Source organism: Anticarsia gemmatalis, chromosome 13 (assembly GCF_050436995.1).
Source record: "Anticarsia gemmatalis isolate Benzon Research Colony breed Stoneville strain chromosome 13, ilAntGemm2 primary, whole genome shotgun sequence".
Classification (NCBI taxonomy): Eukaryota; Metazoa; Arthropoda; class Insecta; order Lepidoptera; family Erebidae; genus Anticarsia; species Anticarsia gemmatalis.
Genome location: NC_134757.1, coordinates 8,447,557 through 8,463,763, shown reverse-complemented (window position 1 = coordinate 8,463,763; position 16,207 = coordinate 8,447,557). Strand labels below are relative to the sequence as shown.

The 16,207-nt window shown below is 35.0% G+C and overlaps 1 protein-coding gene across 1 annotated transcript; it reads left to right on the top strand.

Annotated features, from left to right (window-relative positions):
- Positions 1-3,138, top strand: Spx (Spliceosomal protein on the X). The gene is made up of 6 exons (XM_076121577.1): positions 1-95; positions 377-460; positions 1,188-1,285; positions 1,608-1,784; positions 2,132-2,316; positions 2,655-3,138. Exons 1-6 carry the CDS (start codon positions 62-64, stop codon positions 3,106-3,108), a joined length of 1,032 nt encoding a protein of 343 aa, XP_075977692.1. The 5' UTR covers positions 1-61; the 3' UTR covers positions 3,109-3,138.
- The last annotated feature ends 13,069 nt before the right edge of the window (positions 3,139-16,207 follow it).

Genomic DNA, 16,207 nt, shown 5'->3' with positions numbered 1-16,207 from the left:
ATTAGTTCATTCATTATTTTTCTGTCAAGTGTCATATCAGGTCGGACGCTTGTCAATAAAAATGGCAGCGGGACCTATCGCCGAAAGAAACCAAGGTATTTTCGCTTATTTCAATGAATTTATATTCCACTATCCTCAAATAACATAATGTTTGTCATGTGTGCACTAACAGAATCCCATGAGATAGTTTTAATAACAAGTTTAAAAGTTATCAGATATTTGAGGTTAAGTACTGTGTTTAAGTTTGTTGTAACTCGTTTATTAATTACATTAGAGGACATTGCTCGGCGAGAATATCAAATTACCTTCTATGGTTTATGTTCTTGTGAATACAATATAATTTTTCTGTAAAACATTGTTTTATTGTGTTTTTTAGATGCTACGATCTACGTTGGCGGTTTGGATGACAGAGTCACGGAGAGCTTGTTGTGGGAGCTATTTGTACAATCAGGACCCGTGGGTACGTAAACGACTAATAAATTACACGTTTAACAAACTACAGTGCTATTAATACGCACCTTAAATATCTAATAATTTTATCTAATGTTGTTACTGGCATTTATTGGAATTTAAATGCTCAAATTAGGCACTATGTATGCTGAAAAATGCTTGATTGTGCGTACTTATTATTCTGCAAGAAAATCTTTGACCAAAATTAACAGGTAGAACATTGTTTATTGTTGGAGACTATTTCCCATATGAAAAAGTATCCTTGTGTGCTAGGTTAATGGCTGGCAGTATACAATTGCCAGAATGTAAAACAACAGTGACCTGCATATACAGCTGACATAGACCTGGTATATCTATACTAATATTATAAAGCTGAAGAGTTTGTTTGTTTGTTTGTTTGAACGCGCTAATCTCAGGAACTACTGGGCCGATTTGAAAAATTCTTTCAGTGTTAGATAGTCCATTTATTGAGGAAGGCTATAGGCTATATATCATTACGCTACGACCAATAGGAGCAGAGCACCACTGAAAAATGTTACAAAAACGGGGAAAATTTTGACCCATTCTCTCTTATGTGAAGCAAGCGAAGTTGCGCGGGTCAGCTAGTAATGTATAAAGCTACTCTCAAAAAAGAAGCAGGATTATTTTATAATCTCATCAAATTCATCAAAAATTTTTTACTATGCCATAAGACTATAGTAAGTATTGTATTTATGAGTTATATTTGTTTCTTTCAGTGAATGTCCATATGCCCAAAGATAGAGTTACCCAAACACATCAAGGATATGGATTTGTGGAGTTCATGGGAGAGGAGGATGCAGACTATGCTATAAAAGTAAGTACTCTCTATGATGTTGTTAGACTATACTATAATAGCCAGAGCAAAAAAATAAAAATTGGGCTCATAGTAGTTATGCTTGTATGTATAGTAAACTTGTTTGTATAGTAAGTATGTATAGTAGCATAGTAGTTATGTTTTGCTTGTTAATATTATAGTCACTATAGCATAACTACTATGAGCCCAATTTTTGTATGTTCTCATTGACTAGTCACTCTTGTTCGAGTTATATTTGTTACAACATTGAAACCATTTCAAAACTTTATACATAGTTAAGTAGAAATGTTTACAAAAGTACATGACATGTCTTATTTTCCAGGTAATGAATATGATAAAGCTATATGGTAAACCGGTGAGAGTGAACAAAGCTTCAGCTCATCAGAAGAATCTAGACGTTGGTGCCAATGTGTTCATAGGAAACTTAGACCCAGAAGTAGATGAAAAACTATTGTATGATACATTCTCTGCTTTTGGAGTTATATTACAAACACCAAAGGTAAGAATAAAGATTTTTTCATAGTTAAATTGATTAAAAGCAATATTTATGAAATACATGATGGCAGTTGAAGAATTCAGGATTGAACCGGCAGCTGTTTTTTGAAAAATATCTCTTAATCAGCTCAGCTAAGTGACTTGTATCCATTAGCTAGTTGAGTATCATTTTAATGTAGACACAATTTTACAAAGAGATACACTATAACGGTTTCTGTCATTTCCTTGCCATTGAGGTGCAGTAAATTTGGGTCTCACAGATATCTGTGACACATAAATAATAAGATTGGGTCTGATTGTACTTTGTGTCAATGTGATATTTATAATCAAAATGCAAACTCTTTCCTTCAGGTGATGAGAGACCCAGAAACCGGTAACTCAAAAGCATTTGCATTTATAAACTTCGCTTCATTCGAAGCATCCGACGCGGCGATAGAAGCTATGAATAATCAGTATCTCTGTAACAGACCCATATCTGTGTCATACGCTTTCAAGAAAGATGTCAAGGGAGAGAGGCACGGATCTGCTGCGGAAAGGTAAAGAGTACACATATAAATAAATACTTACATATTTTTAAAGGAATTGTTAAGTTTAGGTAAACAATTACTAAAATGATGAACATAATGACTAGAACAAAGAATTCACATCATGTTTTAGAAAACTTACACCAGTGTTAATGTTGGATGGAATCAATATAGTGTATAGTTAAAAGTTTTAGAATAGGCACAATATTGTATCTGTTCTTTTCGAGAATGTATAATATTGGCTTATTTAATGGGTATTTTAAAGTAAATGGGCTTTTTTATGTAATAATGTTTAGCGTATTCTAACTGGTGAAGTGGCATTTCACTAAAAATCGACTTATCTTTTCCAGATTACTCGCCGCCCAAAACCCACTATCACACGCGGACCGTCCTCATCAACTGTTCGCGGACGCTCCTCCAACCATGATGGGTCCAGTGCTAATGGCGCCGCCGCCGCCACCGACCCCATCACCAATGCCGCCGCAAGGACCGCCGATGAACGCGAGACCACCGCCGCCCCTCCCGCTCACAGCCCCTCCCCCGCCACCATCATCCATGCCGCCCCCACCTGGGCCACCACCACCGCCAGGACCACCACCCCCTCCGCCCCCATTCCATCACTTCCCACCACCGCCCTTCGGACCCCCAGGCTTTGGACCTCCACCCCCTCCAGGTGCAAGACCTCCCCCGCCTTGGAGACCACCGCCACCATCCTTCAGACCCCAGTTCCCGCCCCGTGGACCACCACCGTTCGGACATCCTCCCTTCCCCCCACACCCGCCCGAACCAAATTATAATTATTAAGTGTAATTAAATAATATTCTTATAAATTTATAACGTATTGTTTTGCTTTAACATCATTTTACGTTTACTGATAAAGTCTGTCTCTATACGAGTAGTATACTCAGTTTCCCCAGTATTTTCAGAGTTTAAGTCAGAACAGAAAAACTGAACAAAAAATTAGTCTAGTTATCAAACTATCATAAAGTAGTCAAATCGTAGGGATTGCTGGTAATAATAATATGTGTGCATTGGGGCATGCTTACTGTCGACTGTCTACAACTGGCTAGCTGTAGTATGAATGAAACGCTATAGGAACGAATTAAAAGGGACTTTTTCAATGTTTAACTAAGAATAACGTACAGTTAAGGTCAGCTCACACTGAGACGCGACGAGGCGCGATAGTTAGCTCGCGCTGCTCTGCGAGATGCATCTTACACCTTCTAATCTATACTAATATTATAAAGCTGAAGAGTTGGTTTGTTTGTTTGAACGCGCTAATCTTAAGAACTACTGGTCCGATTTGAAAAAATCTTTCGTTATATCATAATCGTTAGATAGCCCATTTATCGAGGAAGGCTATAGGCTATATATTGCTACGACCAATAGGAGCAGAGAGCCAGTAAAAAATGTTACAAAAACGGGGAAAATTATGACCCATTCTCTTATGTGACGCATGCGAAGCTGCGCGGGTCAGCTAGTCCCTTATAATCGTAGGCAATAAGACACATTTCGAGACTTCAAGAAATGTGTATCTTTTCATGTAGGAAATTAAGCTTTTTAAATCCCTCAAAGTGCGCAATGCATCACGCCACCGTGTCAGCTGACCTTAAGAGGATTGCATTCATTCCAAAATACAAGCACTCTTCTTGACCCTTCGAACATTACTCGCAGACATTATACCGTCAGTCAGACCATTTTTTAGACACCGTTTGATATTTTTGCAGGAAAAAACTTACGAAACAGGAGCATCGTTCAGTTTTTCATACAGAATCTATTTGCCGATAACCGGGTAAAACGTGCCCGATAAATGGCAATAGGCTCGCCCCCACGGGACTAACATTGTTATTGACGAAAACTGCATGTATTCATTGTCGTGTATACCCCTGCCTACATAATTAGTCTAGTTATTTCGGCTGAAAGCGACTCCAAAAAGAGATTTTTTATCCGGTTCTTTTTTATTTCTTATTTTATTAATATTAAATTACTGGTACACCCACCTTACTAGTCAATGTTCCAGTCACTTATCAAATTCAGTCTAAAATCTATCTATAGTGCTCAGAATAGGTACCTACGTTCAATAACATACCCAAAATAATGTGCCGTTTGCTTATCTTGACCGCTATGCGCGACTCGTAAAAGTCAATCGTTTGAAACAGATTATTGAAAGATCATAAACGTAATAGCTTCGTAAAGGTATGTAATGTAACATGCGTTATCGACAATTCGTCGTTATCGAGGCCTTTATGAGTTAGCGAACAAAGTATTATTTGCTCGTGTAGGTAGGTATAGACGTCGCCAAACAACTTGAACATAATTTGCTGTATTAGAAAGTAAACAGAATGTAGACCCAGTGCAGAGGACACTTGGTTTGCTGTTACACCAGTAGGGTGGTCGAAGCTGAAACGACCTCGCCTTTGCGCAAAACTATTATACCTAAACTGACCTAAAAATCGTTCACTAAGATGTAGCGAAATTGTTCAAGTTGTTTGGCGGCACCTTCTTATACCTACATACATAATATGACCATACCATACCATACCATGGACCTACCTACTTGATCAAAATTTTGTAGGTAGGTATGTAGGTATATACCTACCTAATTAGATACTAAGATTAATAGGTACGTACAATACCGCTGTAACCAATTTCGCTGTAAGTAGGTAAGTACTTAATAGGTAGGTAGGTACTTAATACGATTTCTAAGTTACAAAGTTAGGTGGTTATCTCATGAAAAAAAATTCAAAATGACAAATTCCATCACCAAAAACTACCTAACAGCAACTAAAATAACTAGGTTAAACTGGAAAGAGTTCAAATCATGCAACGTGCTTTTAAAAATCACCTCACATTCATAACAGAAAATCCAGGCCAGTAAAACCCGCAAAAACTAATTGAACGCTCCGAATTAACAAACGAACTAAAATATCATTTTTGAAACAGCGTATAAACAGTTAATCGAAAACCTATTCGACCGTTTGCTCCTACAAAAACAAAAATGCCACGTCGATTTGTTCACTGGGTACATTATTTATTCAGCTGAATAGCTTCATTTGCCGTCGGAAATATTGCAGAGACGTTCGAACCGGTAATAGCGAAATATAGCATACGTGGACGATGCATATGATCGTGACATGTTCTTATTGGATCCAGACGACAAACTGGACGCTACGCGCTCTGGCTCAGGGGAAACTCGAACGTACGAAAATTTTATTCCGTGCATTTATATTGTCTAGGGACGTAAAGGAGCAATTATTTGAAGTTGTTATCGTGAGAACACTGCACTCGAATTCGTAGACGCTTTTGTAGAACACATTCAATTGGATTTTTGTGCAACGGGAAAGTAAATGTAGCTTTCTGATTGGTTTTTAAACAAATTTTGTTATAATGTCATTCTTCGTTCTTCGAATGCCTAACTTAGTGTTTTGTTTCTATTAACTATGAGGGCGGTAATTTAATGGCTATTTTCAAGAAAACTCAAGGCTTTTTGTCGAGAGAAAAATATTTTCATGCGCTAGAAGCAACCCTCTGGGAAAAAAAAGATATTCACGAATCCCCACGAGACGAGCGAACTACTGCTTCAATTAAAAATAGTTTTCCGTTATTCGGAGAAATGTTCTAAACAATTCTAAAACATTTTTTCTACTGTGCAACAGTAACTGGGAAAATGAAGTGGAGCTAGGGAATATTCCTAGGAAATATGCTAGCGTTGTGAAGCTAGGGGGCTTATTAGAAGGTACGTCAGTCAATAAGGTCCTAATTTTCCGGAGTATATTCTCTGGGATATCCTTGTGGATATGTGGGGGAGTGAGACAATATAAATGATGTAATTAGTACCGTGCAGTGCCCTGGGGGTACGGCCGTGGTCTTTAATTAGTGACCCAACTTACTTATGTAAATAATTTAACACCTACTTGTGAATAAGTCTACTTTATTACATAGTTACCTTTGTAGAGCTGCGAGTGTAAATATGCAAAAGTACCTACGCACCAGCCTACCTACGCTGCTACACTTATTAGGTATGTAATAAAACATCTTCAATGCTTTATATTTTGGAAACACTTACCTTTCTTGTAGACTTAACTTGTAGTAGTGTGACATTGCGTTACGAACGTGTGCATCCATTTTATGGATTTTGTTAAGAAAAGTTAGGTAGTAAATCTGAAAATAAATAATTATATCGGGATAGGTATCTACGTAATTAGTTATTATTTATCGGGAAATAAAGGTTAATACAGAGAGACTTTCTCACTAGAAAAAAAGCAGTCATTAGTAGAGCAAGAGCTGTTTATTTTTCTCGAGTTAAATAAAAAAATGCGTTTACCTGCACTTTCCATTAAGCTTCACTTATCAAAATAATAAAATACATATTAATGAAAGGTTCACGTCATTAAACTTATATCTAAAAGTTATATGACTATCTCTATTCAACACCTGCCAAAGGTGTTGAATAGAAACAAGAGATTAATGTATGTATTACCTAGAAATTTTAATAATTACAAACTGACATCAAAGAGTCTTTCTCAAAAGGTGTTTTAATTAGAATTTCAATCAAGACAATTTTGTATGACTGATGGTTCTAGCTTCTGAGCTTTGTTTCTCTGAAGCAGTGGCTCTCAACCTGAGAGCCGCCGTAGTGAGTAACATAGTCCATGAAGATCCTTTCCTAGAACCGATATTCCCTACTGTTCTACATCTAGATCCGACAAGAATAAGTAGGCACTCATTTATGGCTTTCACTACTTCCAAATAAGTATTAGTGATTTTATTAGAAGGAATTGAGGCAGGCAGTTTAATACATTTGCTGTCACTTAATCCGTTGGATAGGTCTTCCGTCAGTTATTGAGTTGTGAAATAAATTAGAACTACACAGACACACGACAGTAAATATTTCATGTGGATTGTCGTCCACAAACCAGACTGCAAAGAGATGTGTGAGATGGTACGTCTTTACGACGATGTTGAGAGCCTCTGTATTAAGGTCTGGATTTTATTCTTAGGTCGTTCCAATGATACTGTGAATGTGAATAGGGTTAGAAAATAAATCTGCATTCTACTAAGGTTCAGATTCTAATTTGCGTTTGAAGAATTACGCATTCAAATTCTAGCTTCGAATACCTGTGACTAAAAAGATGATAATATACTTCAGATGTTTACATATAGAGTATTATAGAGGTATAAAAATAGATTATTAAAACAGTGTGAATAGTCGACCATATGCATAGATTAACTGAGAGATAATGTAGGAAAATTAAACTATAGTTTCAATTGGAATTTTCAGGTATCAACTTTTACAAACGCGATTCGTATATTCAGAATAACATTTCTGCACGAGTTATCTTTCAATGCCTGAATACTGATATATTCTAAGGTCACACCTAAGTCCAAACTTATCCATTGTAGAAGTATAAGTTCCATTCAATAACTTAGCTTGAAGGAATCATGTAACCAATGCGCAATCGGTCGGAAAAATAAAATAAGTCCTTAGGAAGCCGATATTTTTCTTTCAATAATATCCATACTTATCTCAAGTATGCTATTGTTAAATTACTTGGAACGGGGAAAGAATCATTCGGCATTATTTTATTAGGAATCCGACCAATTCTCTTTTGTGTTCAACGTTATATTTAAGACGTATATGTATATTATATAGATATATTCTATCGAATGTATTGAAAGTAATATTTTATGTGAATCGAGGATATGTAATCCCCCATTTGAAGATGAGATCCGGGCCTGATATTATCATTGTGAGATTCACAAAGGAAAAACGGCTTCGGTATTAAGCGCACCTATCTATGTAATATAGTGGGTGACTGGGTGTGGATATTGTGTGGCGGACTTGTCTTGAAAATGAAGATTCATGAAACATTTATAGTTTATATAAGTTTTAATTTTTTATGTTTTTGTAGGGATCATAACACTCCCAGAATCCGGATTCGTAATCGAATGTATTAACAATGAAGCTTTACTTCTGCTAGGATACTTATAGGACGCTAATGTTGGGTCTGGGTGTCGTATCCTGGGCTCCTCTTTATAGGCTATCGAATTCCTAACTTTAACATATTGGTTGGCAAAATTCCACTATACCTATTCATAACAAAACATGATACACATCTTCCGCCTTTGCGGGAAAAAAGACGTTGGGCTTGAACCGTAAATGACAGCAGTATTGTCAGTAGCTTTAAGAGAGCCAGCCGGCTGAAATGTTTTTTTTTTATTATTTATTCTTAAAGTATTTCAACATGTTAAGGTATCTTAATAAAATGTGTAAAATACAAGGTTATTCTAAAGACTTTTGGTGTCTCGTTCGAAAATAAATTGTTTATCAAATGCATTGAATCGGAACATCATTAAACCGTCTTCAACGTACTTAACCCTTACAAACTCAGCCGCTTAATAATGGAATAAACGTCCAAATTATTCGAGCAAAATTCAAGAAATAAGTGATTAAAATGCCCCTTATCCCTTCGCCATTTCTCCTTTCGTATTGAATTTCAGCAATTCCCGTAATCTCAGTAATGAATAGACCGAAAATTATCTTCAAAAATAACTGAATTCTGTGAGGAATTTATTCAGGTAGCCATTATAATAATTTAAAGCTCTCCTCGAACCTAAAACAACAGGGTAAGCTTATTAATTTCAACTATAATCCGTCGGACACATACACACATAACGGTGTTGAATGACGCAAATATTTGTGTTTCATTTTGTGAGTTAGGATGTGTTCTCATTGGACTAATAGTTTTGTAGGTGGTTGTTTGACTTTAAGACTATTAAGCAAGTTCGTAGTTTAGGCAAAAGTTGTACCAGTGGATATTAAAGTAGGATTAACTACAACGATTTCACTAAGTATTTTAGAGAAGAAACGAGTTGCAATGCAGTCGAAAACTTTTACAAATTGAGCTGCAATCTAAAAATAACCGTTGAAAAATAAATATTCAGCAATCCTACTCACTTCTTGCAATGCTTAAAAAGCAAGTAAAATTTGCACAATTACTTACCTTATCTCAACAAGTTTTCCTTTAACTGACAACGATTATAGCACTTTTAAAAGCACAAGCTGGCACTTCATCCTTATTACGATATGACCTAGATATTTACTTTGCATGAAACTGTCAGCATAGTAGGAAGGTGCCCTTAACGATGTTTTTAATCCTCGGCACCGGACGGCCATTATCGCCGTGCGCGGAACGATGCACAACGTCGGATTTAACTCGCAATTTGACGGCATAGGTCATTTTTGTTGATGAAATCCGTGTGTCGTCGTTAAAATCATTAAGTCAGGCGGTAAATGAAGCAGGATGTCATTAAAGGAAATATTAAATCAGTGGGCCGTTTATGAATTGATTGTGTCTCTGTTATTGAGGAAATAGCGGCAGAGTTACAATAAGAGTAAAATAGGAATTCGAAAAAAGTGCATAACTTTTTCGCCAGTTCAGTTCTAAAGTTTACTTCATGCAATGAATATTTTGGTATTGTAACGTTTGATAATATTTGCGTAATTTTAATGCGTACAGTGTTCAAACGTCATTTAGTTTTTTACGAAATTCCTCCAATATCATATTTTTATAACTTCTAACTAAAATATTCTACACTAAAATGATTCAAAAACTGCATGCTAACACTAAATCTAAAACCGATAAAAGTTGTAGCCTACATGAAATATATTTCGAATTTTGTCGAACTAAAATTGGTGGCGATATCTCATCTTAGTGGCCAATGAAAAAGTTTGAACGTCCACATATTTCTATGATGTACTGTGCACTGTGCAGTGTTCGTATATTTGCCGATATCCGTTGTATACTTTGACCATTGTGAAGTAACAATGTTGAAGTTATTGGTAGTTTTCATTGTACTTTGAAATCAGCTTTAAATGTATTGGCGTGTGCTATTGAGTGTTTTGTGGTGTTCGTTCGTTTTATTTTATATACTGTCTTGTGGTTTAGAAATATGCAATACTTTGTGAATGCTTGTTTTGAAGTATTTTTATTGTACCTAGAGGATTTGGACTAAACGTTCTCATTCGACATTTTTTTTATTTGAGTATCTTGTATCGTTTTTTAACCGACTTCAAATAAAGAAGGAGGCAATTCGACTGTATTTTATTTTTTTATCACTTAAGTTTTCTATGTCAGTTAATGACAGAATTTTAACTATTGTAAATATAAAGGTCAAAGTAAAACATTGCATTAAGATTTATAATTTTTTTTCTAAAACAAATTACAATAAAAAAGTAGATGAAAATAATATGACTACATTAATTCGCGTATTTCTTTCCCAGTATCATTATATTATGGAGTTCATAAAATGTTCGCCATCTATCTACGTGGCGTAGCGGTCGTAGCTCTAACACCAACGCATCAATAACGCTACACATTTGCTACGGCGTAGCGCGTAGCGTGACTCGTATTCGTCAATTAGCCGTTGTATGTAATCCATTATTACATTATTATATTTATAGATGGGGAAAAATTAACGGATAGTGGGAGTAATTATTACAAACGGATGTAACTTATTCCGAAAATAGAGAAACATTATTAGTCCCCTTCGGAATTGATGCTAAAAATATAATTATTTCGTAGGTTCTTTGTAGGCGGTAAGAATCTTGTATTTTCGTTGCCGAGAGCAATCTTGCTAATGATAGAAAACATTTAATTTTAGTAATAATTTTATACGTATTTCATAACAATAGAAAAAAAAAACTGGACTAATTTAATAAACAAATCTAATAAATAAATAAATAAATAAACATCATGCCTGTTATACCCGAAGGTGTAGACAGGAGTTTTTGAAATACACCCACATTTCGCCAGTAACAGTGATAGTTCCATGTAATATATAATTATAGTACCTACATAATACATTTCAAGGACGATAATAAATAAAACACTGTTATTTTGAATTAATAAACCTTCCCAGTTTATACTAAACCATTGCTTCCTAGAACAGTAGACACGAGGAAACTATTCCATTTCTGAGATATCTCGTATTAACGGCTCCGTTGAAGGTCAAGTTCACCCGAGGGTAAAATCGCCAATGAATTATTCAATTTCGTATTTATCCCTCTAGCTGTTATTGACTTAAAAATAATGTTATAAATGGGAGAGAATCTCTGTCTGTTACGTTTTTAAAACGAAAAATAACGTCTACTTGAAGTTCTTGTCTCCATATTGAACACATTTAAGCACGGTTACCTACTACATGTCAATCGTAATCAACACCTACAAAATTCTAATCAAACTGCTTTACAGGTGTCCTTAAATATACACAAATACGTATGTACTTTAACTTACAGATGTACCCTTAAAATTGCAACACCTGAAACGGGTAACTGTTGGAACTATTCTTATATTGTAACAACTTATGTACACAGTTTTTATGATGCAATAAATATACATATATTATGTCTATGTCGGACGGTTGTCTCTTGAAAATCGTTACATTTCTCCATAAAGGTCACTTAAGGTCAAGGTCACCCTAGGGTATAATAGCCAGTGAGTAATTATAACTACTACACGTCTAACCATCATTAATATCAGCTACTAAATTATATTTTACGAGCTCCTCGCAGTTACATGAGCCTAAAACTTCGGCACTAATTTATTCGGTAACCTACTAAGTACATTTGATGTAAAACATAATACTAGTAGTAGAAGACTGTCTCTGTGGTACGGTGTGTCCGACTGCTGATCACGAGGTCTCAGGCTCGATTCCCGGGTCGGACAAAATGCTATTGATTTTTTATAATTTGAACATTTTTCAATAGTAGCAGAGTTTGGTATCGTGCCTGATGAATGACAATAGGTTCGCCCCCTATTACATATTATGGAACTAACACTGTTGATGGCGAAACGTGGGTGTACCTATCACTTACACTTACTTACTTACTTCTCGGTATAACAAGCGTGATATAAAGTATGCAGTTATGCATACATCGTTTGAAACCCTACATTCCGAAGTACGCATATTATTCCATTGAAAAAAAATTGATGCCAACTTTCTCATTCTACCTGTTTTTATTCAGTTTACCCATTAAAATTCACGAAAGAGTTTTTGAAACTAAGAAGTTGTTAAGCGAAATGTATTGCTGGCTGTACATAATAGTACAGCAGTGAGATGTTCGCGAAGATGTTGAAGCTTTGTTCAAATAACTCGTCTTGTATAATTAGAGGTGTCGTCTAAGTACATTTAAAGTGTTTTAGTTGGCACATTAAAGTGTTTAAGTGAGTTATCATGTAAAAGTTATTATGAAAGCCACGGTACACCGTTGGTATAGAAGTTTCAATGCAATTGCTGTAGATACGAAGAATTATTTAAAAATTGTAAAGTAAAGAAGACTAAGTCCGATATAAGTGACATTTATTACAACTAGCGTTGGAAATGAATACTATATACTATAAATACCTAATATCAGTGTAATCCTTTTTTTTCCTACTAATAAAAGTATATGAAAATAATTATTTTTGAAGAAGTAAATTTATAAAACTACTACAACCTTCTCTTATGTTATTGTTGACAATATTATCAACTATCGCGACAATCAAGGCCAAACATAATTGCTAACAAATTCAAACGTTTTCAACCATGTCGGTACTTCAAAACCATCAAGCATAAAGAGGTTTCGAGTGCCGAAACTTTAGAATAATCTGGAGTTGAACATTTGCCTCTACAAGTCTTAAGTGTTATTTTATTCAACAAGGACTTTGCTGGGACTACAATGAGTTCTAATTTGGCTTACTAAGTCACCGGACTAGCTTGTTTGATAAATGTATCCCGAAATTCTGTGTTTACCGGACCTCTAGCTTGCTATTTTACATTTGTATTTTTAGAAAATACGCTGGCTCTATGCAGTACAATTTTCTGTTGCTAAATTTTATTCATTCTTCAATGTTTGAACGATGATGAGTTTCATTAAATCCTTTAATTTGCATGTCGCAACATATAAAGACTTGTTGATTCCTAGTAATAATAATAAAAAATATAAATATCTCTAAACTCAGTTTAATGTGCTCCTTGACCTCTATTATTTTCAACATAAGACAACTAATGCTTCAAGAAACGACTCCCCAAAACCATTCGAGATTACCATTAACTCTAACGTATTCTGAACGAAAACAATGTCAGAAGCTATTAGGCAGGTTATTAGACGTAACATTGACAACGATAAAGGTTTTCATTTATGAGGCTTCGTTTATCTCCGTGATTGGATACGAATACCCTAGTCCCCAGACAATCGTCCCTAATATAGAGTAGGCCTTACAGATAATAGGGGCTTAAGAATCGTGGCGAATTCGCCTTGTTAGAATAAAATGAATGTGATCAGTTATAGATTTGTTTGAAGTGCTTCATTGATTATGTATAGGCTTGTGGAAAAATGATATTTTAATAAAAAAACTGCCGCTGTTGCTCGTCAGAATGCTAAAAATCAGTTTTCAACTAAAACCCTCTGTCTGCTTTGTCGTTTGTATACATGATGAGTGAACAGACCAACAAATTGTAAGCTAAGTATTGCGATGATTTCAAAATATTCAAAATATTATTTATAATAGACTACACTTAAAGCAACTAACTGTTGAGAAATTGAGCAAATTGAAAACGCTGGCTTTTGTCGATAAAAACGAAATTAATATAACGTAGCAAAGCTATAAAATATCTCTGTATTTTCAAGCCGAATCCAGATGTAATAGTAACACAAGCAGCATAACACAAACACGTTGTAAACTAAACCATCTTTTTACCTTTGCGACTTTTAGTTTGTTTGCTGAGTTGAAACTATTACACCGACGGTCCATTAGCCACGCTAATTGCACCATTTATCGTGCAAAGCGTATGGACACGGTGCCTTCATGTTCTTTGTTTTAATGCAGAAAACATTATTAGGTTGCCTGTTGCAGGTAAAACGATAGGATGTTGGACGAAAATCTCCTTGTTATTTATTCGAAGGCAGTAATGTTGCAATAGTTCTTTTACTAAGACTATTGTGACTTTAAATGGAGTATTGATGGCATTTGTGACGTGGTTAATGAGGTAATTAGTTTATCGGGAAAATAAAAGGTAATTAGTGTTCAGCCAAAACTATGTCTATTAAGATTCACTATATTTTTTAAACGATTTCATTTGTGGTAATAAACAGTTCAATGAATTGTTTTAAATTAAATGTGTCTTTAAATCAAATAAATATATAATGAACTAGCTGACCCGCGCAACTTCGCTATTAGTATAGATTAAGTGAGGTGCCCATATTATGTTGCGTAACAATTATTTAACAAAATTATTTTTTAAATGACATACATAAGTTTCACAAAAATATATCTTAACTCATAAATCAAATAACACACTGCAACTGACACTATCCATTTCCAGTCTCGCTTCATAACTCAAGAGGATGCAAGCATCCCAAAAAAGAAGGGTCTTAAAAACTTGCACTCGATAAGTATTCACATAATACCAAGTATTTTTGACGACAAACGCAGTATATTTGCTTTACTCTCCCTCTTTTATTTGCTATTGTGACCAGCTGTGACTGTGACGTGTCGTTTGATTTCTAAGGGCTCCTTATGGGTTCCTCCCATCACGTTCGAACCGTAAATTTGTCGCATCTGTTACTTGCATTAATATAGTAGGAGCGCGATTACGGATTTTCAATAACTATGGTGTCACTTTACCAAGGTTTTCTTAATAATACTTAATTTACGCACGGTATATCAAAAGTTGTAGTTTAGAAGTAAGAAGAAATATATCCACGTTTCGCTTTTTATGAAGTTAATCCCATATAATGAGTGGCAGCAAGCATATTGTTATATACCGGGCACGTTACCGAATTTCGGGCTACTTTTAATAACAGAAATTAGAAAAAGACCAATCGCATTTTGCACGATCCAAAAATTTTATCGATTAACATTCATACATATTGCAGCTTCGACAGCAGAGTCAGTCAAATATACTTTTTATCTTTATATGATTTTTTTTTTTTTTTACGGATAGCTGTAGCAAAGGAGTGTATTTTTACAACGTCTAGGCAACTAAACTATAGACCTAAAGTATTTGTTTTCTTATTGACTACAAGCTATTGACATTGGTCGTTAGTTTTACGGCCGGTTCCAATAACTTCAGAAAAGGTTAGGACTAACATCTGTTGTTCTATCTATCCTAAATAGGCCTGGAGATTGTCTTTGCTATCAAGATAATTATTTTGACATATACTACGCAATTCTACATTAAAAACTTAACGATACATACTAAATATCTTCATCATGTGATTCGTGGTCGCCCCTTTATTGGTTGTAAAATAGTGCTAATGTTGACATAAAAGTAAATTAACTTTATATTTATTTGATTAAGGTTATCGTAAAAAGTTATTTGAAGAAACTGCTGATTGGCCAATGAGCTTTGAACTATAAGCTTGATGATATCATTTGTCTTCGGGTGGATTTCACGGGTCATTGACCGAGATAATTAGGTAAATCTTTATCCGTTGTGACGCCGTGTTGTGACAAAAGAATACTAAACAAAACCGTTGTATTTTCTTTTTTTGTTTTTTGTTTAATATTCTGACTATTTTACCGCTTTTTTGTGTAAGTAAAGATTTTTAGGTTGCTAAATTATATTCATTTCGAATCAGTACATACAACCAGAAACAAACAAAATAAAAAAGTACAGTAGTGCATGATAAAACAATGAATCCTAAGATGAATTTCTTTACGTGGATAACCCACGTGATTCCAGTTACGTTGTAGATGTGCAATGTGTTGATCTGAGTCATTTTCATCAAAAGCCATTAAAATTTGGTTGAAAAAGTAGGTACAAAGAAAACATCGAAACTAACTTTTGCATTAACAATAGTAGGATTTCCGTACATAAATTTCAACTTAAAAAGGCGGTCATAGCGCTTCTTACAAAA

Bases quoted from the DNA above. Each gene is read 5' to 3' on its own strand.
- Spx (XM_076121577.1), top strand. From the start codon at position 62: ATGGCAGCGGGACCTATCGCCGAAAGAAACCAAG. The intron at 96-376 runs GTATTTTCGCTT...TGTGTTTTTTAG, and splicing joins TATCGCCGAAAGAAACCAAG to ATGCTACGATCTACGTTGGC. The intron at 1,785-2,131 runs GTAAGAATAAAG...TCTTTCCTTCAG, and splicing joins TTATATTACAAACACCAAAG to GTGATGAGAGACCCAGAAAC.